At 40.7% G+C, this 23,962-nt stretch overlaps 1 protein-coding gene across 13 annotated transcripts in view; it reads right to left on the reverse strand.

Moving 5' to 3' along the window:
• The window catches only part of RNF19A (ring finger protein 19A, RBR E3 ubiquitin protein ligase), a 58,645-nt gene that overhangs the window by 9,589 nt on the left and 25,094 nt on the right, over positions 1-23,962 (reverse strand). For 10 of the 13 annotated variants that reach the window (XM_035546383.2, XM_050709092.1, XM_035546381.2 and 7 more), the window contains 4 exons: positions 9,496-10,257; positions 3,936-4,144; positions 1,788-1,932; positions 1,072-1,234 (listed from right to left, as the gene is read on the reverse strand). In XM_035546383.2, the coding sequence (XP_035402276.1) occupies positions 1,072-1,234; positions 1,788-1,932; positions 3,936-4,144; positions 9,496-10,091 (1,113 nt within the window). In that variant the 5' untranslated portion in view covers positions 10,092-10,257. Of the gene's footprint in view, positions 1-1,071; positions 1,235-1,787; positions 1,933-3,935; positions 4,145-9,495; positions 10,258-13,045; positions 13,166-23,962 lie in introns of all 13 variants that reach the window. The other 3 variants (XM_035546382.2, XM_050709090.1, XM_035546387.2) reach the window with 1 other exon arrangement.

Consider the following 23,962-nt stretch of genomic DNA (forward strand, 5'->3'; position numbering starts at 1 on the left):
TTTTAAAAAGGGGAAAAGGAAAACCTGGGGAACTACAGGCCAGTCAGTCTCACTTCTGTGCCTGGCCAGATCATGGAGCAGATCCTCCTGGAAACTATGCTAAGGCACATGGAGGACAAGGAAATGACTGCTGACAGCCAACATGGCTTCACTAAGGGCAGATCACGCCTGACAAATCTGGTGGCCTTCTAAGACAGAGCTGGTGGGTAAGGAAGGGAATCGAAGGGAATCACAGAATCGGAGGGGTCTGAAGGGACCTCAAGAGATCACTGGGTCCATGAGTATGATCAAAAGGCTGGAGCACCTCTCCTATGAAGACAGTTGGGTATCTTCAACCTGGAGAAGAGAAGGCTCTGGGCAGACCTTACAGCAGCCTTCCAGTGCCTAAAGGGGGCCTGCAGGAAAGCTGGAGAGCAACTCTTTGTCAGGGGGTGTAGGGATAGGACAAGGGGGAAATACTTTAAACTAAAAGAAAGATTTAGATTAGATATAAGGAGGAAATTCTCTCAGAGGGTGGTGAGGCAGTGGCACAGGCTGCCCAGAGAAGCTGTGGATGCCCCATCCCTGGAGGTGCTCAAGGCCAGGCTGGATGGGGCTTTGGGCCCTTTTGAATGGGTTCTAGTGGCTGATGTCCCTGCCCATGTTGCACAGGGTGGATTGGCCTGGGGCAATTTACAAGGTGCCAAATATAAATGCTGAAACGTGTGTATGCATGCACAAACCTGTACTAGTAGAACTGTATGTTAAAATACTGGTAATTACCTGTTTCTACAAAAAAAGTTTTTCTAGTTTTGCCTTCCTTCTCTCTAAATATTGTTTAGTTTGAATGAACACAATGGAAACCAGAGATTAAAGACAGCAATTTTGAAAAAGCATACAAGAACTCCCATGGCAAAATACAGAAATCCTTTTTCAGTATTTTGTTCTACCTGTTTATAAGATCAACTACTTTCTTAAAAACACTTTCTCCTGTGCAACTGACATCAACCTTTTCTTAAATAATTTGTCTTTTATTGTTTCTCTTTTTTCAAAAAGGCTGGTGAAGACAACCAACTGAACGTAGTATTTTACCTTCCGTCCCACATACACAGGAATTCCAATAATCATAGCAGGAATAGCAATGCCAGCTATTAATGCAATTCCTACAGGAGCTCCAACAAGCGTCCCGAGTTGCCACAGTATTTTCTTCTTACGGCTCCATGGTTTCTTTCCCCAAAATGTGCAACCTGATGGGCTAAGAGAAAAGTAGGAAAACTGTAAAGAAATTGCAAGTAAACTGACATAACTATACGGTACTAAATTTTTCTCTAATTACAAAATTATTGTTCTTAGGTTCAACTAACAGACACCGAATTATTAGTTATTTCTTCAGATTTCTAGGAGTGGCTTTGGAGTATATTTTGAAACGTAGAGAAGCATATTGCAGATTACCACGTGCTAATCTGTGGTTCACACGTAACACAACATAATCAGAGTTCTTGTGCTACTTTATGTAAACACAATTCAGCAGTATTAAGATGTCAGTAAAAACAGTGGTTATGTCCATCTAAAACACTTCATTTGTTGTACACATTGCATGCACGAAAAATATTTTATAATAAAACAACAATGTACTAATTTAAGTACTTGCATTGAAACTAACTTAATCCTCAGACAGATACTTCAACTTTGATTCTGTACTCCAACAGGAAGAAAGCCAGACTTATAACACTTAGGAATCTACTTCTATGTACTTTAAAAAAATAAGTTACCAACCATACAGATCTTTTTTTTTTTTTTGGATGTACCTTAAATAGTGTAAATCTGAGATCTCTTTCATACACAGCCAGCAGAACTCACAGCCACAGACAGCACAAGTCATATGATTGCAGCTTCCATCATTCATTTTTATTATATAAGCAGCACAGCGTGGGCATGGCTTTATGTCATCAGCTGTTTAAAAATGAATATTAAGATTGCATCAGTTCTTTAGGCAGACAGATTTAATCAAAATACAGATATTTGGGAAAGCTGATCGAACCATCATCTGAAAAACGGAAAAAGTTTATTGTAAGTTTTCTTTACAAATCGTGGTTTTGCAGTGACTTCTTTGATAACTATTTGTAAACCATGGACCAAGTGATACTAATCAAAACAAGGTGTATTAGATCACATTTGAGTAACTGAATAGTTAATGCACACACTGTTCAAGGATTTTCTAAGCTTAATGCAATATATACACATTAGAGTCAGACATTAAACTTTTATGTTAATACAGGACTGACAGCACACTCTTTAAATATAATCCTTTTTTTACATTTCATGCTGTTATGAATATTTTGCTTGACTCCACTATGTTATTTCTTATCATACTTCCATCTCCCCTTCTGCATTTCTTTGGCATCACCACTCTCTTCTTGATTTCTCTTCACAGAAGAGAAATACTTATTGCCTAGAAAAAAAAACTGTTGTAGAAATAAGAAAATTCCAGAGGCTCTCCTTGTTCCTAAGACAAATATTTAAAAATTGTAGTCAAGCAGCTAGCCCTATCACTAGCAAACAAGGGGACATTGCGCAACAGTGAAATACTTGTATGCTGACACAATCACAGTTGTGATCTTCGTTCCTTTACATCACTGGTTAGCATGTCCACTCTGAGCCAAGCTATTTATACACAGCAGCTGAAGCTAACTTGCAGCTCCTCATGCAGAAGTTCCGGTTTCCTACCTTTGTGCTACTAGTGGGGATAAAAGGAGAAGAGGGATGCAGCTTATACCTGGTGTAAGGAATATCCCAAGAGGTGAGGAACTGGCAGAAATCAACTCTAGCAACTCCAGTGCAGCTGGACAGTGAGCAGCTGAAAGGATGCACTAGCTATTCCCAGATGGGAAGAGACACAACTAAACTGAGCATGGATGTGGCAGAGCTACTGGTGTTCAAGCTAGCAGGGACTGAAAGGGAAAGGAAAGGAGACAGCATACTAATTTATTTAAAGTTTATTTTAAAATTCATTTGAACACCAGAGCAATATGCCAATTTAAGGCAAGACGGTGCGCCTCATTTAAAACAAGGCAGCACAAACAACAAATTAAAGACTCCCAAGGCTAAGGCTGGATTGTAGAATGACAGCTCTAACTACATTCAAGTTGCAAGAAGCTCTTTCCCCAAAACATGTACTTTGTTTGCTCAGCCAGACAAAAGCTGCCAAATAAATCAGAGTGTGGTGAAACGTGAGGCCAAATCTCATCCATAGCAAACTGGACTCTCACGCTGCAACATATTGCTCTGAAGAGTTTATCTACCCCCCCCACCCCCCCCCTTTTTTTTTTTCTAAGTTATGAAGAAGTCACGATTTTCAGAAGCTGGAATTGCTTTGTTTCTGATAGCCAAGAAAAATGAGCATTTTATTGAAAAACAAACTAGGTAACTCCCTGTGAACAGGGAGTAGCCTACTCATAAGGAAAAAAATAACAAACATAGGTGTCAAACATCAGAGCTGGCCTCAGCCTAACAGTCTCTTCTGGAAGCAGAAAATTAGTGTTGTGGGGTTTTATTTTAAAAGCATTTATTAGTAGTAGTATCCTTGTGAAATTTCACCTACAGTGTAGAAAATGCATGTTCCCAGAGTGTAAGGGATAGAGCTAATAAAGTCAGCCTGTCAAACACAGAGAATGCTTTGCACCAAGCTCCTAAGAGTTTCCATTTCTCAGCTATAAAGTAAGAATTTAAAATGCTGACATGCCTCTAGGGTCGAAGTCAGGTGCTCTGGTCACAGAGTACTTGAAATATTAACATCAAAAATTTGACATGAATCCTAAAATTGCATATTTTGTGTTTCTGAAACACAAAGGAGTTAGCATCTACCAAGCTACCATTCAGTTCTTTCCTTTTCAAAGTTAATTGTGCAAACGCAGCAGAAAGATATTTTACAAGCCCAGTATCCTGATCATAAATACCTGCTGCTCCAGATTCCTGGCTGTAACTGATAGACGAAGAACGAATTGTTCTCAGGCGCAGACTTTGAGCTCTCTCCTGGCGAGCCGCATCGCAGGTCTGGTTTGGGTGCCAAATCTGCTTACAGTGATAGCAAAACTCAGTCCCGCAGCCTTCTCGTCCACATGTAAGTTTGGGACAGCTGGCGCATCCAAACGCGATCACAGCGTATCTTGAATTATCAAGGGGGGGGTACAAGAGAAAATTTTGTTAATAAAATCAGTTTTAGTTATAGACTAAAGCTAAGAAGAGCTACAGAAGAGGTACGAAGGCAGTAGAGATCAGGAGGTGACATTATGTGGCCAGCACAAATTCCTTACCACCTTTTTCTTCCACGGGTCTATGGCTATGGTGTTAGACTCAGGAATACTGAGTCTATTACACAGGAATACTATAATCAAGGCAACAATTTGCTCTCCCCAGCCTTAATGGCTTCAAGCAGGACTGAAACACATTGTATTTAAGGCTGAGAAGTTTAAAGTCACAAAACAACAACAGTTTACAAGAGCAGGAAGAAAAAAAAAGTGTCTAAGTACCTTGGAAAAAGTTACTGCTTTTAGAAGTGTCCCAGTCACTACAGGCTAAATTTGACCATCTCTTTACTCAAGGATGATCCCTGCTGCACAATCCATGATTCTATGATTTCTATGATCTATAGTGTGATCTGCTCCTCAAAAGGCACCTGACTTGATATCGCCTGAAAGTCTGGTACTTTACTGGTTGTCTTCTACCATGAACGCTGCTGTCTACATTAAATAGATGTTTGCTTACTCTTTGCATGTTAAAATATCAAAACAGAGGAATTATAACGTAAGGATTTGGCTAAATTGTTAGCACAATTTTTTTTTTTTTTAAAACACCCCGATTTTTAAAATTGAAATTTCAAACTATATATGCAGAAGTAGACAGGAGTTTGGGCTATCACTACCACCTTTACTCTGACAATATCGTAGTCCAAAAAGCTCCCCAAACGTTGAGGCTTACAAAACTGTTGTGCTATTTTGTGATCAAACACCACATAACCAATTCTATCCAATGATACTGTTGTTGCTGTTGTTGCCACAAATCACAGCTGAAACTAATTCCTCCATCAGCTTTAAATTCTGAAGTTCATATGATAAAAAACACGTGTATTACAATGAATATTGATGCTGAATATACATATATGCATATACATACATGTATACTCATATACATATACACGCACCTTTAATTCCTACCCACTGTAATGTTTTCAATGATTTTATGCAATAGCTTTATTTTAAACAGAAAAAGAAATACTATGCCCACTGCTATGAACACCTAGAACAGATGTGTAGTTTTATTCATACAAACAGCTGCCCTGCACAGATTTCAGATCTGTAAGTACAGCAGAGCCAAAGTTTGTGGCTGTTCAAATGAAAATAGCTTTATTTTAAGCGTGAATCGTTAATTTTCAACACACCTCACCCCATTTATAGTAGTTGCACGAAATTCACGTAAAATATTCAGTAATGATACTAAAAAAATATTTCCACACAGATGTTTAGCTGAAACTTAGCTATTTTAATTTCAGAGTTGATAGATCTGAAGCTCCATAAAGTTAATGTGATATCATTTTATTAATGTTTTAAACCAGCACGTTGGAGGTTGCTCCTCTTTCAAAGCTATGCAAAACAAACGGGAGTTTTCAACCTTTCACTTACAGATGATGTAGCTACACAAAATTACATATGCTCGCCTGTTTTCAAACAATTTACTTTCCAAGCAAAAACTTGTTTCAGTAATTGCTGGAATCTTCTATACGGTTGCCAAGTTAATCAGCTCAATTTGCCTCACTTGGAGCGACTGAAGAGCTAATTACTCTGCGTGTACACAAAGCGACTCTGGTCCAAACGCTTCTTCAGCACAAAGGGACACATCCACGATTCATTCATGTTATATCGAAGCATCTCAAGCTCAGGCTGCTGAGTGAAGTACCAATTCATCTCCCGCCTCCCACGGCTAACAGGGGCTGGGCACATCCCTGAAAGCACTCCCTGTTGGGGACCGATGTATTGGCAGACCTCTGGAAGTAACCTTTTAGACCAGGACAAGTGTTTGGTCAAACTGTACAAGATTACGGGTTTAATCTGCGTTCATTTTACAGGGCGTGTGAATTCTCGAAGTTCTGGTTAGGCTGAGAGGAGAGAAGGGACAAATAACTGAACTCAGGGTAACAGCAAGTTTAAAAAAAAAACACAGGAAAAGGACAACTAATTGCAGAAATGATATATGGTGGGAGCAGAACAGGAACAAAAAATGCGCACTCTTTTGCCCAATCTACGTTTTGCTTGACAAAGATAAAAATCTAAGAACTGCAGCTCTCTTCTAATAATGTCAGCAATAAAATCTCAGCGCAAAAACCCCTAAATAATTCAGGCAGAATAAGTGACGGACCACTTTTGGAATACTGATTCACCAAGGCTTATAAAAACGACATTTGACAATTCAATGTTGAAACAGAACCCTCAAAAAATTTGGCTGGAAGAAAGCCCAAGAGGTTTCCTTACCCATTGGACACATCAACTATTTGCTGATGTCCCCTGGCAAGCTATTGCAGGTAGGCTGCTGCTGGTCCAGACACTTTTACCTAATCTAGCCTAATTTACCTAATCTTACCCTCTAGCTTCCCTCCTTTCCCTCCCCACAGCCAGTACCATGCCAGATGTTTTGTCAATGCTGCGCAGAAGCACTGTCACGCAGCATCCACGCGGTTCGTTCTCTTACCTACTTGCGCAGTAAATCATCCCTACTGAAATGCTCGACTTTAGCAAAGGATGCTACCCCGCTCCCTGCACCTGAAGCTCTTGCACCTCTCCTGCCTTGGGATTAATCGCAAGTTTAGTAAATGTGAGCCATCCAGCTTCTTCAGGAAAATTTTGATACGTCCTAAAATCAGGTCAGCTACAACCTTAACACAACCCACCAGTAATACACATCAAGAACTGATCAGAAAAGAAAGAAGCCCCCAATTTTAACTGGCGAGCTGAGTACAGTTGCCAAAGCAATTAGAAAAGTGTGACTGCTGTTGCACCACATCGCTGGTAAAGCAGTTGTCTGCTGAAGTCTGTGCCTGCTGTACATGGTATGGGGTCTTTAAACCACCTTTGCTAACTAAGCTACTCAGTGAAAAGCTGGATCATGTTCGCTTCCCTAAATCTCATGCCTGTCCAGCTCCTCCCTCCACCCTCTACACCATAAAAATCCCCGTTACTTCCGACGCTGCTTCTCCTTCCCATCTCCGCCGGGTGCCTTCTGGCAGCTGCCCTGCCGGGCGGGAGCACGTCTGCGAACCATTCATTTGCTGTGCTGCTGCCCAGGGCCAGGCTGGAGAAGGTACCCGTAGGATTCACACGCGGTCCTTTCCCTCGCTGGAGGTGTTATTGGGGACCTCTCTCTCCTCTGCTCAAGTATTGTGTGTTTTTTCCACAAAACTTAGTAAATTAAATTACGCTGAAAGCTCCACCTCCCTCTGCCAAGCGTATTTCCAAGTGCTAAAGGTTTCAAAAGCAACCAGGAGGAGGAAGGGAGCAAGGCAAAACATGGTCACACCTGGTGGTTTCTTTAGGATGACAACAATAAATGATCCCAAGCAGTATCGAATTAACCAACTTCACCTGGGTTTTAACTAGCAATGAGAACTCGGTGAGGATCTATGCACTAAAACCTCAATCCCACGTAAAGCATTTCCCTACCACGTGTGTTTCCAAAGGTACAGTTAAGGACACCCATATAACACATCGATTTGTTCCTCTCAAAAAACTGTCAGAGTTTGACATCATGGCCAATACACTGTGTTTGCTGTGGGACTCCACCCTTGGTCAGCGAAAGGAGCAGGCAGGAGGCAGCTCTGGAGCAAAGATTTAAATATTTTGCTACATACTAATACATGGCTATGGTCCCACATGATTGCACAGAGCTTTAGCTTCACTTTGAAGACCCAATCCGTAATTTTGTAATGATATTATCAACAGGAATTACCATTACATTTTCTGACCATTTACAGATGCTTAAGATTTCCTTTAAACGGATGAGAAAAATGAAGTGCACCAAAAAAAAAAAGCAAAGTAAAAATCCTCCACTAAACATATCCGTGCCTTTCTTTTCCAGCACTTCACTAAGACTATCTGAATCACTGAAACATGGTTTAACAGAAGACGTGGCCACGTTCTTATATGCTTCTACACACCCTGAGGAACATTGGTTTGTTCAAGAACACCAAAACTCAGGGAATCCCGAGCAAAGCAACCAAAGGCTTATCAAATAATGCTTTCCATGGTTTGCTTTCATTAGTAGTAAAGCTCTGCTGATTTCATCCACGTGACTTTGTAACAAACTCATGCAACCAAACCTCCCAAGTCATTCTTCCTCCTCTGCTCAAACTGACCACAGCAGTGCCATCCATGTCAGACCAGAGGACCCAAGAAGCTGTCATATTTCCAGTCCCTGCTTTTGATCCACATTAGCAAGTTCTACTTCATTTAAATTATGAAAGCAAAATTGTATTTCATCTAAAACGTTTCTTAATACACTGTTCAAATTTGAAAAACCTCCGAAACATTAAATATTCTGATATTAATGTTCAGGTTGCTTACTCTACATAATTGCCTGTCCTATTTAGCTTGTACTCTTCCAGCATTCCTCCCTTTCTCTCTACTTATTGTTCATCTGTGATACCCAAAAATAGAGATATTCTCTAGGAGTCTTTACCGTGCGCTGCACATCTGGACTGCAGTCATGGCTATAACCTTTAGGCATTATAGTAATGCAAAATAAAACCTCTAAAAAAACAACTTGCTGAAAAAATGGCATTATGAGACACCAACGGTAGAAAATCGTGATGAGCCGCGGTGTCGTGTTCAGCCTACTCATGTCAGAATTCAGAATGATTTCAGAGCTGTTTAAATATTAAAGCAATGTTAAAACACTACATTCTTCAGATAATAAGCAGGAACAAACTGATTATTATCTTACATCAGAACTCTGTTGACAGGCAACAAGTGGTGTGTCAGCCAGCCAGAAGACAGAAGATATCTGAAGCCGGAGAGGGCTTTTTATAAGAAGAAAATCTTCAATCATATTTCATTGTTAAAAAAAAAAAAAGATAGATATCTGCTTTCTCTTCCATGAGAAGTCCAAATAAATGGACTAAGCTAAAAGTACAGTAAACTAATTTTCAACTTTTTTTTTTATTTCTTGCTTTACCAGGGCAACATTTGAAGCTTTTCCCTGCAGTAGATACATAGCAACCACCTACCAATAAATTTCATTAATTTACTGACATTCTCTCTGTGCAGAATAAGAAAATCCTCCCTGAGGAAAAACTACGGGGAAAGGTTTTTTTGTTTGTTTTTAATGAGAATTCTCTTTGCTACCCACTCATACAACACGTAACAAAATACTAAGGTAAAGTAATTAACTTTTCAAAAAGCATGGTGCTAGGCATGTTATCTATTTATGCTCTCACTTTTGCAGATATGGAAGGAAAAAAAAAAAACCTACCCGCAATCTGGAGCTGGGCACCACCTACAATCAGGATCCGCAACTAGCCATCGCCTAAGCATGAACTCTTCATATTTTTCCATCAAGATGTCGTCGTTTAGTATCAAACGGATATCATGAGGATTAAATCGTTCTGAGCATTCTGGACAGCTAATATTAACTCTACTCTCAGAGATTTCTATCCGGAGATACTGACGCAAGCAATCCACACAAGATCTATGGTGACAAGTCATTATCTCTGGGAACCTGTCCTTGGAGTGCCGCAAAAGGCACAAGGGGCATTCCATGAAGTCTCCGCTTGGTTTGCCACTAGAGGTTGTTCCATTATCAGAAGAGGTACACGTGGAGAAAATAGAGTTCTTGTCTGTACACATTTCTGAATGAATGCTTTCAATACTCGCAATTCCATCAACACCTCCATTTAAATCCCTAGACTTGCGTTTTGTGTCCTTTTTTCTCCGAAAAAGAGAGCCCAAGGAAATTCTTCTTTTCTTTGGTGCCTTTTTAACCGAAGGCAAACTCACAGAAGAAGCAGAAGACTGGAGGTCCCGATCAGAGCCCATTTGCCGATGTAAACTCATGTCTAGATCACTCATCAAAAATGGGTTAAATTTCACATACAACCCTACTCATTTTTAAGGATCAAAATAAGAGAGCCAGAGGATACATGCTTAAGTCATATTATTATGTAATCCAGTTTGAGAGTCTTCACGCAGAAAATTCACACATCTTTGCTTGCAGCAAATTCTTCACAGGAATTCCCTTTATTAAGAGAAAAGAAAAAATAGATTAGAATCACATCCATCACTTCTGGTTCTGAAACATCACAGCACTCTAATGACCTGTTATTCCTATTACTACCATCTTCTTCTCATACTTTTGACCCGGTATTTCCTTCTGTCTTCTTTTTTCTATCCATTACATCCTTCTCATCTTAACAAGTCCGAAATTTCCCCAGGGGCAAGGAACATCTTTGTTGTTCTTAAGTGGTGCTGAGAACGGCAACCTCATCCCGCCGCTCCCTGAGGATGTGTGCACAAGGACCACCATAATCCAAGGTGACAAGTAAATGTATAACCAGTTCTTACATACAACACCCTAACAAGCTGAGAGCATTGGAAACTTTTGTTTCCTCTACTTTACAGTTTCCACACGTGATCAGATAACGTACCGAGCCTATATGGTTAGTTAAAAGAAACTAAGGAGTTCTCTGTATGTTTTGAATGCATTTAGACAACCAGCAGAAATCAAGTCACTGTGGCTAAACAACTCAGGGTATTCTCATATCCTAAGGGTTTGCAGAGCAGTAAGCAGATACATATTTTTATATGTAAAGCACTTGAATATTTCAGAAAGCAGAGCTGGAGATTGAGTGACAGGCAACACTGCTTTGCCATTCCAATTCCATACTGCAATTCAAGCAAAGACTAGAGTTAAGATGATGACATTTGAATTTTTCATGACATTTAAAAAAGTAAAGAGCAAAAACATCAACAAAAAAAGAGATTCCTATCACATAGTAGGGTCCAATTATTCTCTTTAAGACAGAGGGGTGCCTATTGTTTAAATGACTGGCTCAAAGAAGAAAGAAAGGTGTTCTCCCATTTTCCTCTGATAGAGGAGACTGATACAACCATCTCCACACACACAGATGGTGCAGCACACCATCTCCAACCAAAAACACCAGGTTGCCCCAAACATGTAAATATTCCCATTTTTTGCCAGCTTAATTGTACAAGAAGAATTCTTAGTCAACCACTTGTAACAGAAGAAAGAGAAGACATTTCTCACGAGACATCAGTGGCGCATGGCTGGATGCAACAAATGCTGGCACCATTTTTCTCCTCAGCATTTCCCAGCTTACCTCCCCCCCTGCATGGAATACACTGGATTTCCACAATTTTACCATGGTGCGATAAAGTCAGAAACTGAATATCGTGTGCTGCACATCTGAGGCCTCACCTCTGTCATGACTGGGTCAAGACTAGGAGCCAGCAGGCAGACAAGTCAGCACGACGGCATTTACGCTACCGCCTGGTACAGCGGTACCCCACGGATGCATTACCTACATCAAGTGTAAGAATTTAAAAGAAAAACCACCACCACAACCACTACCATCTCCTGGTTTTGTTTAAAAGATGTCTCATGTTTCAGGTCAAAAGATTTTTTTTAAGGAAAAATTAGAGATACTATATTCTGTTTTTTCCAAGTGTTGAATTATTACTCTTTTTTTCTTTTAAATAATGGAAAATCTTACCTCTGTGGAACACCATGCAAAAAGTCTTAGTTTTATTCCCAGGGTCTGTCTAAAATAAAGCCAATTTCAGGAACACATTCTTCCCTCCTGAGGGAACACTCTCAGCCTAAAACCTAGCCAAGAAGAATCCCAGAGTGGCTGAGGCCAGCAGGGCCCTCTGGAGCCACCCGGTGCCACCTGTGCCCGGTGCCACCCGCGCCCAAGCAGGGACACCCAGAGCAGGGTGCCCAGCACCACACCCAGGCGGCTTCTGAAGGGCTCCAAGGAGGAGACCCCACAGCTTCCCTGGGAGTCTCCATCCCAGAGGGAACATCTCGGATGCTTCACCTGCTTCTGTTCCCCCACAACACAATTCAGTGGTTTTACTGCCACTGTGTCTCTTTCAGTAAACTAAAATATCCCCTTATCTTTAAAAAAAGAAAAAGTGAAAAAAAAATTGCTCAACGATGACAGAAGTGAATGGTCTTCTGTCTAGGATCTTGACACAGAATCATAGATACTGTTTGCAGTTCATAGATAGTGTCTGAAATGTACTACAAAAACACAAATCCTATAAGCCTACAGCTGATTATAAATTCAGTTTGTAGGTCTAGAAGTGCAAGAATAACCTTAAAAGCATTATTATAACTATAACATTTGCATATTCACACAGATACTACCAGACTAGTGGAAAGCACCAGTCTTCTTCCGCCAGGAGAATCCATGAAGGAACTGAAATCAAAACATTTATTTCAAGCGTAAAGGTGGTTTTCTGTTTTGTTTTAAATAAAACTAAATACGTGTAAAAAAATAGGAAGTAAACACAGTAACACAGCCAAATCTATGACTATAAGCCTCCTCCTCCCTCTCTCTGGAGAGGAAAGAATGTGTATTACACAACATTTCTGCCAGCTCCAACAGATGTATGAAATCAAGTAATGGAAGCTCTGGTGATGATGAACCGGTCTTTTTTTTTTTTTTTTTTAATAAACAAAGGTTCTCCCATGCTCTCCAGAAGCAGATGGCTAGGTCCTATAGCTCTCTTTGCGTAACGCAATCTCATAAGCAGCCTCTCAGAAATAGCAGACTGTCCTGAAATAACTGGCAACTTCGCTAAGTCCTGACTGAATTTCCGCCGTTTTCTTTAGAAGAGCAATCAATTACTCTCCCTAGATTTAAGTGCACGAAGCTAGTTTTAAAAGCCATTCTCTTCCTTATATAGTGATTCTGGATTGCCGTTTTAGTGACGTTCAAAGATGACTTTGCTGAGAAGACTTGGCAGATGATTTATGACAGAAAGAAATGAAGACAAACCTTATAACGCTGATTATGAGCAGAGCCGTACGGAACCACAAAAGCCTTACGAGCGCCGTGTGGAGCCCTGGCCGATTCTCCTCCCGTTGCCCAACCCAACGCAGCATCTGCATGCTTGTGCTGACAGGAGAAGGAAAAGATATTTCATTCTGTACAGCGGGAGAACACAATGCCTGTATTATTCCAGTAACAATGAGCCCATACAAAGGAGATACGCTGCGTGAAAAGTGAAGTTGTGAAATCAAAGGACTTGAAAGGAGCTGCGGTACACAGTTATGAACATCAATAGTCTGAGTTTGAGCAGCATTTATTCCAAGCTCTGCACCACTCATACAGCCCAGTATAAGCTCTATCAACATACAGAAGCGACTAATACAGGCAGCAGTGAAGGGATTAAAAAAAAGCCACACACAGCATAATTCCTAAAAATATAAGTTCACCACTGTCCTCAACATTTCCTCAAAAGCACTTACAGATGACAGAAAAAACATGGTTTTGGCTTCCTGCCATGCCTAAAACCCTACCACAAATCAAGATTCCAGCAGTTCCTCACATTCTCCTCATGCCACAGACTACCACAAGACACAACTTACCACAGCACAAAACACCTTATAATTTGAACTTTTCCAAAAGCACAAATGTCATTTATAGACGTTAACTCACAAAGCTCAGCACATAACTGCTCCCTATTCCTTCATTAACGTCTCCTAAACAGTTTGATGGAGAAATCTAACATCACTTACATCTAGTTCATTCCCTTCTGTAACTCTTTTTGATCATGCTGCCTTACGGAAATGCTATTGCTGACCACATAACGCCGTGGCAGGGAAAGTAAATAAGGCTTTGGAAATCTTGGAAAGGGAGAAGTTCTCAACCTCACGATAACAGGAAAATATCTTCTGGTATGGCTTTTTATAACATAACATTAAGATCTCACCAATTTCAAAATTTAAGAAATGCTCTAGGACAGCCAAGTACAACCCTACTGGTTTTGCAAGAAAGGAGCAATAAAGTACTACTCCCATAAGCTACTTTCTACAGAAGACTAATGTGCTCATGTTCCAAACTGTCCTTCAAACACAGAGGCACAAATTTAACACATTGCCTGCTCTTGCACCACACATGCACTCACAGGAGCAACAAATGAGGGATTCTCGGCTACTAGTACAAGTAGTTTCACACACCTTTGCAAAATGAGGGCAGGCTTAAGTATTCACATATGAAAGGAGAAATACAGCATAAAGGTAGATGCAGCTTCATCCTCACTAAAACCCTTAATAGTCCCTTGTGTCATTGATGCTTAAATTGCAAATTTTGACTTTTCCTGTTGCAAATGAACACCCTTTCATCTCAGGCATTTGTTCCTCCAGGCGATTTAGCCAAGCGTCAACTTTGTGTTGGTATACTGAAAGCAATTTCTTGAATAAAACTGATTAATAACAGCTCCCTTTGACATCTGTAATTCCAAACACCCATGCTCTGTAGTTGTTTTGTGAGATGCACTGCTTCAACTTAGCTGTAGCAAAAAAGCCCAGAGATTGAAGTTCATCCACTGACAATGCATCTACAGATCTGAAACCCACTTCTGCCTCCCTCTTCCAATGAGGATTTCCTGTTGTGATCATACAGTAGCCTGGAATTTCTAATTCGTGATGTTCTTTATGCACAGATAAAGATCTATAGAAGGCATCACAAAAACATGCTGTTGTTTTGTTTACTGCGTTATGTAAGAACTGTAAAAATAAAATGGGATGATATAAAACATGCAAAAGCTTAAGATACTACATTAAATGCCAATGGACAGGATTTTTAAACAGCAATCAAGTTTATGGCTCCAATAGGCATTCTTTAAGTGCCACTTCATTCCATAACAGTCTTTAAATTGGGGGGGAAAAAAACCACTTTTGCCTGAGTATTTCTAAAGAATATACCTCTATTGGGTGAACCAGTTTAAAGGCAGAAGTCTGGTATCATGAAGAGTTAAAACAGTGAAGAATAATCTTCAAAGAACAGTTCAATGTGTTTCCCCTCAAAAACTACAGTTAAAAATAGCAACATATTTGCCATTTAATGTTTACAAGACTAAAGACATATTTAAGAGACCAGCCAACCTCGTCCTTATGAGTGACTTCCACATAGCTGACACAAACAGATCCAGGGGATTCCTAAAACACCCTGATGATAACTTCTTGGTACAGGTACTAAGGGAGCCAACTAGGAAAGGGACCCTCCTGGTACCTTTGCTCCTTCTCAACAGAGAGGATCTCATGGGTGAAATGGCAATTGGTGGCCATCTTGGCCATAGTGACCACAAAGTAGTTGAGTTTAAAGTCTTTGGTGATAGGAAGAAAACTGCCACCAAAATTTCAACCCTGGATATGAAGAGAGCAGACTTCAGGCTGCTAGGGGAAATAGTAGAGCCCCCTGCAAAGCTGCTTTTAAAGACACTAGGGTCCATCAGTGCTGGTCACTTCTGAAGTACCACTTCTTAAGAGCACAGGAGAAGGCAATTCCAAAATGTCAAAGTCAAGCAAGCAGGGCAGAAGACCAACTTGGCTGAGCAGGGATTTTCTTCTAGAGATTAGGTGGAAAAAAAAAAGTATATGGCCACTGGAAGCAAGGTTGGGTGACACTGGAGGACTACAGAGATGCTGTTCACCATTGTAGGGAGAAAATTTGCATGGCAATTTGGAAGACTATGATTGCAGTAACGATAAACTCCCAGCCAACCTCAAGTTTGTGCAGGATTTGCTGCTCCAAGTGGCTGATAATTTATGGGACTGATGGGACTCAACCCAGGGTACTGAAGGAGCTGGCTGATGTCATCACGAGACCTCTCTAAATTATTTTTCAATGGTCTTGGGAATCTGGAGAGGTCCCATCTGACTGGAAGCTGACAAATACTGTTCCAATTTTCAAGAAGGGCAAGAAGGAAGACCCTGGTAATTACAGGCCTGTCAGTCTCACTTCAGTGCCTAGTAAAATTATGGAGAAGTTTATTCTGGGAGTTAATGAGAAACACCTAAGGACAATGCAGTCATTGGTCACAGCTAACATGGGTTCACAAGGGGAAAGTCCCGTTTAACTAACTAAATTTCTTTTTACGACCAGGTCACCCTCTCAGCTGACCGAGGGAAGCCAGCTGATGCAGTCTTTTAGGATTTCAGCAAAACTTTCAATACTGCTTCCCACAGTATTCTTCTGGACAAGATGTCCAGCACACAGCTACATAAATACGTAATATGATGGGTGAACAACTGGCTGATGGGTTGGGCTCAAAGGGTTATAGTAAACAGGGTTACATCGTCCTGGCACCCAGTCACTGTTCTACCAGGCTCCTTTTCACAACCAGTTCTCTTTAATGTTTTCATGAATGACTTGGATGCAGGACTTGAAGGTACACTAAGTTTGCAGATAACACTAAACCGGGAGGAGCTGCTGACTCTCTTGAAGAGAGGGAGACCTTGCAGAGATATCTTAAACTGGAGAGCTGGGCAATTACCAGCAATATGAAATTTAATAAGAGCAAGTGCCAGATGCCGCACCTGGGACAGGGAAACCCTGGTTATATGAACAGACTTGGGGATAAGAGGCTGGATAGCAGACCCACAGAAAGGGATCTGGGGGTTCTGGTCCATGACAAGCTGCACATGAGCCAGCAGCGTGTCCTGGCAGCCCAAAGGGCCAACCCTGCCCTGGGGTGCCTCAGGCCGAGCACTGCCAGCCGGGAGAAGGAAGGGATTGTCCCGCTCTGCAGCCTCACCTCGGGCACTGTGTGCAGTTTGGGTGCCACAGTATAAGGACATCAGACTATTAGAGAGTGTCCAAAGGAGAAAAGGACAGATGGTGATGGGTCTAGACGCAAAGACACATGAGGAACAGCTGAGGTCCCTTGGTTTGCTCAACCCAGAGCAGAGCAGGCTGAGGGGAGGCCTCATGGCGGCCTGCAGCTCCCTCACGAGGGGAGCAGAGGGGCAGGCGCTGAGCTCTGCTCTCTGGGGACAGCGACAGGACCCGAGGGAACGGCATGGAGCTGGGACAGGGGAGGGTCAGGCTGGGGGTTAGGGAAAGGTTCTGCACCCAGAGGGTGGTCGGGCACTGGGACAGGCTCCCCAGGGCAGTGATCACAGCACTGAGCCTGATGGAGTTTAAAAAAGCCTTTGGACAACACTCTCACACACATGGTCTGATTTTGGGGTTGTGCTGCATGGAGCCGGGAGATGGACACAGCGATCCTTATGGATCTTTCAACTCAGGATATTCTGTGATTCTACGAAATGTAGTTTGTGAATTTTTGTCATGCCTTCTAACTTTAACTTCTAATAAAATGTGAATGTAATCCAAATAATATAAACTCTTTACACTAAAAAATTTTAAAATTGTTAACTTCTATTGAACATCAGAAGCTTTTTCAAGCTTTAAAAAGTACGCAGACCTTGACAAACTTACATTCACCATTCACAGTAATTTATTACAGTGTGCCAGGATGCAAAAATGTGAAGTCAAAGTGACCTAAATAATTGATTCGCCTCAAACTGAGCTGTGTAAAACTACTTTAAGTATATACTAAGGTCAATTTTACTTCACTATAGCTTTCTCTTTTTCAAAAAGAGGGCACCAGTATGGTACTTTACATCTTCCAAAACTGATCTAAGCAAAAAGCAATTCTTATCTTTCAGACACTTGTGCAAGATACCTTTCCGTTTGCGTCCTAGGTCATTCTAACAGCCGCCACATACACGAACGCGTCACTTTAAGCACAAAAGACCAGTTGTACTCAAGTTACCAGCGTGTCCTATTACTAGCAGATCTTTTCCAAAGTGCAAATTAGTTCTTCACTTAGTTAATTGGGCTCTCACTTCTCTGTATCTATGATGGACTTACTAGTAGATGCACAGAAGCCATTATTTCAGAAATAGGACTCCCAAATCCACATTTCAATGACAAATTCGCCAAAACCTTTAGAAATGTCATGACAGGTCTTAAACTTTACATATCAACTTTAAAGAAACAGAAAAACAGTTCTAGTGAAATAATTTCACTTTTAACTTCTGTGCGTTCAATAGATTGGGAATTGAGCTGCCCGCAGGTACTGCACCGAATATTCACTAATTTCACACTGGAGTTCGCAGTAGACTCAATAGAGCTGCTGACATGATCACAAACATGCCCGTATCGGCACAAAACTGATAAGCAGAACATAGTAGGGGCCTTATCCCAACACTGAAAGGGAGTCACAGCGTCTAGGAAGAGCCAACTTGACATGAGTAGTCCATTAGATCAGTGTCAAGTGAAAAACAAGGGATCTCCCAGGAGCAAAAGGACTTGTTTTAACATACGGGAATTTCTGTAACACCGGGTCAGTTTACTTTCAAAGTCTTTTAATAATTAGGATTGGTTTAGAAATAAATAATACCTTGTTAGAATTAAACAAAAGAATATTTGAGATACCAAAAGCTGAAAAAAAGTTAGCAAAGGTCCCTGATCATGTGCTGCCTCTCTTCTCAGCTGTTAATCTACACTTCAACTGGGATGTTCACTAAAGCAAGAAGACAACTGCAATTCATCTGTAACACATCCATCAACAGACATTAAAGAGAAATACTATGTTTTCTCTAATAGACTTTATGCCTACATTATTATTACGTATTCCAAATCACGTTATAAAAAAATTTGGTTTTCACAGCTTCGATTACATACAAGGATTTAAGAAGAAAAACATTTGTAAGGCAGAGATATTTTAATCCCTTAAAAGTCTAAGGGCTGCAAGGTTATGTCCCAGTTTATTCTATTGAACTGTATTTTTCCTTGCAGTCCTCTGTCAATTATCTGGAAATGTTATTTTCACTTACCGAACAAAACCATAATTGTTTGTAAGACAATGAAGCAAGCAGACAGACTATGGACCCGCTTGGGCTCAGAGCCTAAGACAGTCAGACTGACCGGCCATTAAAATCAAAAGATTGACAGTATTTAAAATATACAGAACCCTGCAGAGTAAACAACGCAGAAATGCTAAAAGTTAACTGATATACAGTGCTCTACTTTAAAATTCACAATGGTATTTAGCACGACTAACCAATCCTGACAGCTAGAAAAATCTTCAACAGCTTTCAAAACAGTTATGCTTCTTCCTTAGAAATTTATGCGCAATACATCCTGTATCATGTGTCCATGACAGCTACTATTAAGAAAGGAAGTCCTGCAAGCTGCTCAACTCATTCTGAAAGTCTCTGAGTGACTGACTGCCAGCTCCAGCAAAACTGTTCCCCTTGCTCTTGCAGAGCTGCATGCTCTTATTTACAAGCATTCTCATGTACCTCCCAGCTCAGCTTGGCTGGTGTTGTTTTTTTTTTTTTCAGGGACACACACAGTCCTTTCAAATCCCAACGGAACACTCCATAATCAAACAAAAGCAGCTTAGGAGAGAAACATCTTTTCCTCTACAATTTACATGTCCAGTAAAAGCTTTCTTCTGTACAGACGTAGATTACAAGCGAGGTCAGCCACGGTAAAAATGGAGGTTGACTGATATACTTGTAAGGGCCCATGTTGTATGCCTGCATTTTGCTGACAAATGGCAAATGGGCAGCAATTCCTGAAATTCTAAAAACATTAATTTTCCAAACCAGCAGCATTAAGTCTGGATACACTGCGCGCAATGGTTGACCAAAACTAACAACTCAGGGGAGACAGACTTGTTGCTATTCATAAATCTCCAAGCCTACATCTGGTGCAAACAAGACTAACAGGATCAATTTTCCCTTATCTAACTGAGCAGAGCATCTTAGTTTAATCATGCATTCTCTCGCCGTACAAGAAAAAAAATGCTTATTCTAGGCACTGCGCAAGCAAATGTACACCAAACTCTGCCAACACAAACCAGTCTTGGAAACCCTGGGAAGAAAAAAAAAAAGGAAGAAAAACAAAACACCAGAACTATTTTTTCCTTTAACCATTAAAAGCTTCACACTGCCAGAGTTCTTTCTTGCATAAGTGATGGCAATGTTTTCTTCTTGTGCAACGATGGGCACATATTTTTACTTGTGAATGCTGTGGAGAGAGATATATATATAAATAATTTAAAATTCAGTCTTCTCAGAAGTCTCGTAAGGTGTTAACAGATAAAGGTACTTCATCCATGCAGTCTTAAGAAAAATATACGTGTAACAAAAACGATAGCAATATCAAAGTAATCCCAAAGCACGTTTTCTTTGCTTAAGGCAAAAACTCAAAGCAGGAATTTTTCAGCTCTGCGTTTACTTTAGTCAAGTATTCCCTACTTTTATTTTGCTCTTTAAGCCTACTACTGGATGATGCCTTGGCATTTACTTCAGCTGCAATTTAATCTGAACTATACACTGCAAAATAATTGGAATAAATGCATACAAAGGTGAAATAATGCCAGAAGCTTTTGTTTCCTGTAAGTGTCACCAATACTGCAGGGGGAAAACATTGCAACACTTCTGAACACTTAGATCATTCCTTCAAGAAAAGCTGCTCCAAAATGAAAATAACCAAGACTTTCATAAAATTCCAGAATATGCAGATGTAATTTCAGGCTTGTAATCACGCCTGATCAAACAGTAATGGCTACACAATGAATTCTGAGCAGCTTTTGTTTTCAAACAAGCTTCCTAATTTGCCCTACTATTAAAACAAACCAAATAAAACGTACCACAATGTAAGATGGGACAAATATTGCAGCAGTGGGATACGAAATCAACAGCAGGAGTGCCAGAGACAGCACAGAGATTCTGTATAGCAGCACACCATGCCTTAGAGGCAGCAGCTTGGGGGAGGAAGAATACATAGGAGCTAACAGATCTCGGGTCCTGGCTCCTAGTAAGCTTTAAATTTGTTAAGAGCCAGTTGTTGTCTTGCACTGAGGCAAGACATTACTGACCAGCTGACTGACAGCATCTTCCAGCTCTCTTCCAGTTTTTCCTCTGGCACAACTAACCTCTATTTTCAGGGTGGGGAAGAAAAAGAAAAAAGCACACTGTTCTTGAAATATGTCTCAAAGAGTGCTGGAAATTATTCGTGTATTACTTTCTAATTCTCTGGTGCTATTTTATCAATTTTACTAAAATGGATACATATACTTCGAATAAAATTTGTAAAGCACTCCAAACTAAATCAAAAAGGGAACAAGTCAAGGCAGGTTTTGACTTCTCTCAGTGAGACCAAGTCAGGCTGTGTTGCCTTAGCAGGGCACGGGACACAAGCTTGGTCACGGTTTCTGGAAGCCACCATTTGACAACCCGCAGCAACCTCCTTACAGATGCCGTAACCTGAAAGTGCATCTCAGGCCTGGCAGCTGAACAGCTTCTGTGCACGGGTCTCCTTTGACAGAAGTCTCTTTACAGATTAACTGACCATTTTGATAAACCTAACTCAGTGTAAGACTTTCAGAAAAAGTCAGGTACCTGAATGAACAATCCAAGGCAGCCCATGCTAGCAGTAGCAAGCCCACAGCAGGGATTCCTGAACGTTGTCATGGCTAATGCCATAAACACTGAAACAGTTATCATACAGCATCCAGGTACCAGCAGAACTTACCACTTCTGTTCACTCCAGAAGAGAAATTAATGCAAAACCTACCGTAACATGCCCAATCCCACTGCCGCCTGGCCTATGAATGTGTTCTGTCAACATACAAACGTTAGCTACAAAGTCCTGCATGGATGAATTTTTATTCGATGATAGCCCTCGTTAAACTGGTGCAATTTTAAGGACCGACCAAGATCAAAACAGAACGAACAACTGAAAGAAAGAGACAAAAACAAAGACAGGGAAAGGTCTAGCCAGGGAAACAAAAATAAGCCCTCCTGCCAGGAACACTGCCTCTAGCTTCCAGACAGGAAACACTCGCTGCCTCCAGAAAAACCATTGGCGTCAGGAAATGGCAGAAGTACCACGGAACTTATCTCACAGCCTAACCTGCTGCAGAAAGAAACGGGAACAGCAGAAAAGGGCAGCAAAGACAAATCAGCTAGCCATAAAGCACTAAATCTTTGCTTACCGATACACGAGGTGAAAAGTTCGATCTTACAGATGCTTCTTTGGGGAAAAGAGCAAGTGGAAAGGATTCTTCCAGTCCCACTGAAATTCAATAAATTAGAAAAGGCTGGGCTGAAAAGATAGAGCCCAGTCAGCAGAGACAGGGCAAGAGAAGGGGAATGATCTAGCAGCCTTTACAGACAGATTCCACAAGCAGTATAAATAGTGTAAATGCTAGTTTAAAAAGCACAAAACAAGAAAATGCTGAATGTATGCCATTAAAAGTACATCCGATGCTGTACCTATGCTGGAAATAGAGTATATGCCAACAGGGGAAGTTACTCTGCCAGCACTGTTTTACCACCTACAACATCATCCACTATGCCAAAAAATACGCTGTGTCAGCATGCAGCAGGGTTGATGCGAGTTTTTCCAAACATTTTTCACCAACAGCAATGCAGAATAACTGTAATACAGACCTGGGGCTGAGCAGAGTTTCTTTATGCTGTGACACTGTCAGAAAATCCTATCACGCCACTTAAAACTAAGCTTAAAAGATAAATAAATACTTAAAGGTTCACTGCTGTGCTTAATATATTTAATATTAAAATATGAAGTCGGAGAAAGCACAGGGGACAGATAATATTTTCCTCCAACGGTTGAGGAATGCTACAGCAATGCTCAGTGAGCAACTGCTGGGAAGGAGAATAGCAACTGTGGGGCAAGGTGTGTTTGCACACCGTTACGTTCACTCCATGATTTTTTAATGAGCAAGTTGCATCTCCATCGTCAGGCCCCATCACACAGGGATTATTTCTGAAATGCAGCTTCCCTGCCTTCATGCCTTTAAGGGGGCTTACAAAGCATTTTCCCTAACTCTTCCCCCCTCACAACACAAACTCACATATCCACACGCAAGCCCACGTATTCCTTCTAGCAGCTCTTTAAGTACGCTTTCTTGGACATTACATTTTTCTTCGCCCAGCATCATCTCAAAGAGCTTTTTCTACACGTTTATGGCAACATCCATCAGTTAGAGCACTGTGCAACACTGACACATTATCCATTTCAAGCAGTTACAAGAGGGGAAAGAAACGAAGTGAGCATAACACAATTCCTAGAAAAGCTACTGTGCTTATTTTCTCCATTACTGAAATCAGCTTCGACGCTTTCTAATTATGACTTCCAACCAAAGGGGGGTTATTTCAGGTTCTGAGGTAAAACCGTACTTTGTGGTTTTTAAGCAGTAACATTGGTACATGCCTTCAACTATATCCTTTTTAGTAAACCTTAAAAAACAAAGAAAAAAAAAGTCAAATTTAAAAGCTTCCTAAGATCACAGAAACATTAGATCTGGTAAACTGAATTAGTACAGAAGACGCTGCCTCATGCCAAGACTACTTGTTAACCTGAACTTGAGATAAAGTCCTCAAGTGTCAGCATGGATTTTTCTTTAAAAAGCAGAGTAAACAATTTGTATAAGCTACAAAAGCTTTTTTTTTTTTTTTTTTTTTTTAAATCAGCTGCAATCCTCCGGCTTGACTTTGAGTTCTGTCAGTGACACCCACGGTTCTGCTCTGACCGCCTTAAATAGAGCTCTCCTGAACTGTTCGCATCCATATAAATCTCAGATGAAACAAGCATCTTAAATTCACTCTAACACACAGGCTTTCATATTTATTTCCAAGTAAAATATACTCGTTTGATCAGCAAAAGTCGATCCTCTGTTCATCTTTAAAAACACAGTACCACTTTCTCTGGCAGATGCTAAGTTCACACAGCACCTTTAGCTCTCTGCTTCCTTTCTACTGCAAGGTATTCATTTGCGAATTTCAAATTGCAGAATATGACTTTCTATTTTTCCTTGCTTAAATAAACCTTGTATTAACACCGGAAAAAAAAACCCTCGAGTGA

The sequence above is a fragment of the Cygnus atratus genome, chromosome 2, assembly GCF_013377495.2.
Source record: "Cygnus atratus isolate AKBS03 ecotype Queensland, Australia chromosome 2, CAtr_DNAZoo_HiC_assembly, whole genome shotgun sequence".
Lineage (NCBI taxonomy): Eukaryota > Metazoa > Chordata > Aves > Anseriformes > Anatidae > Cygnus > Cygnus atratus.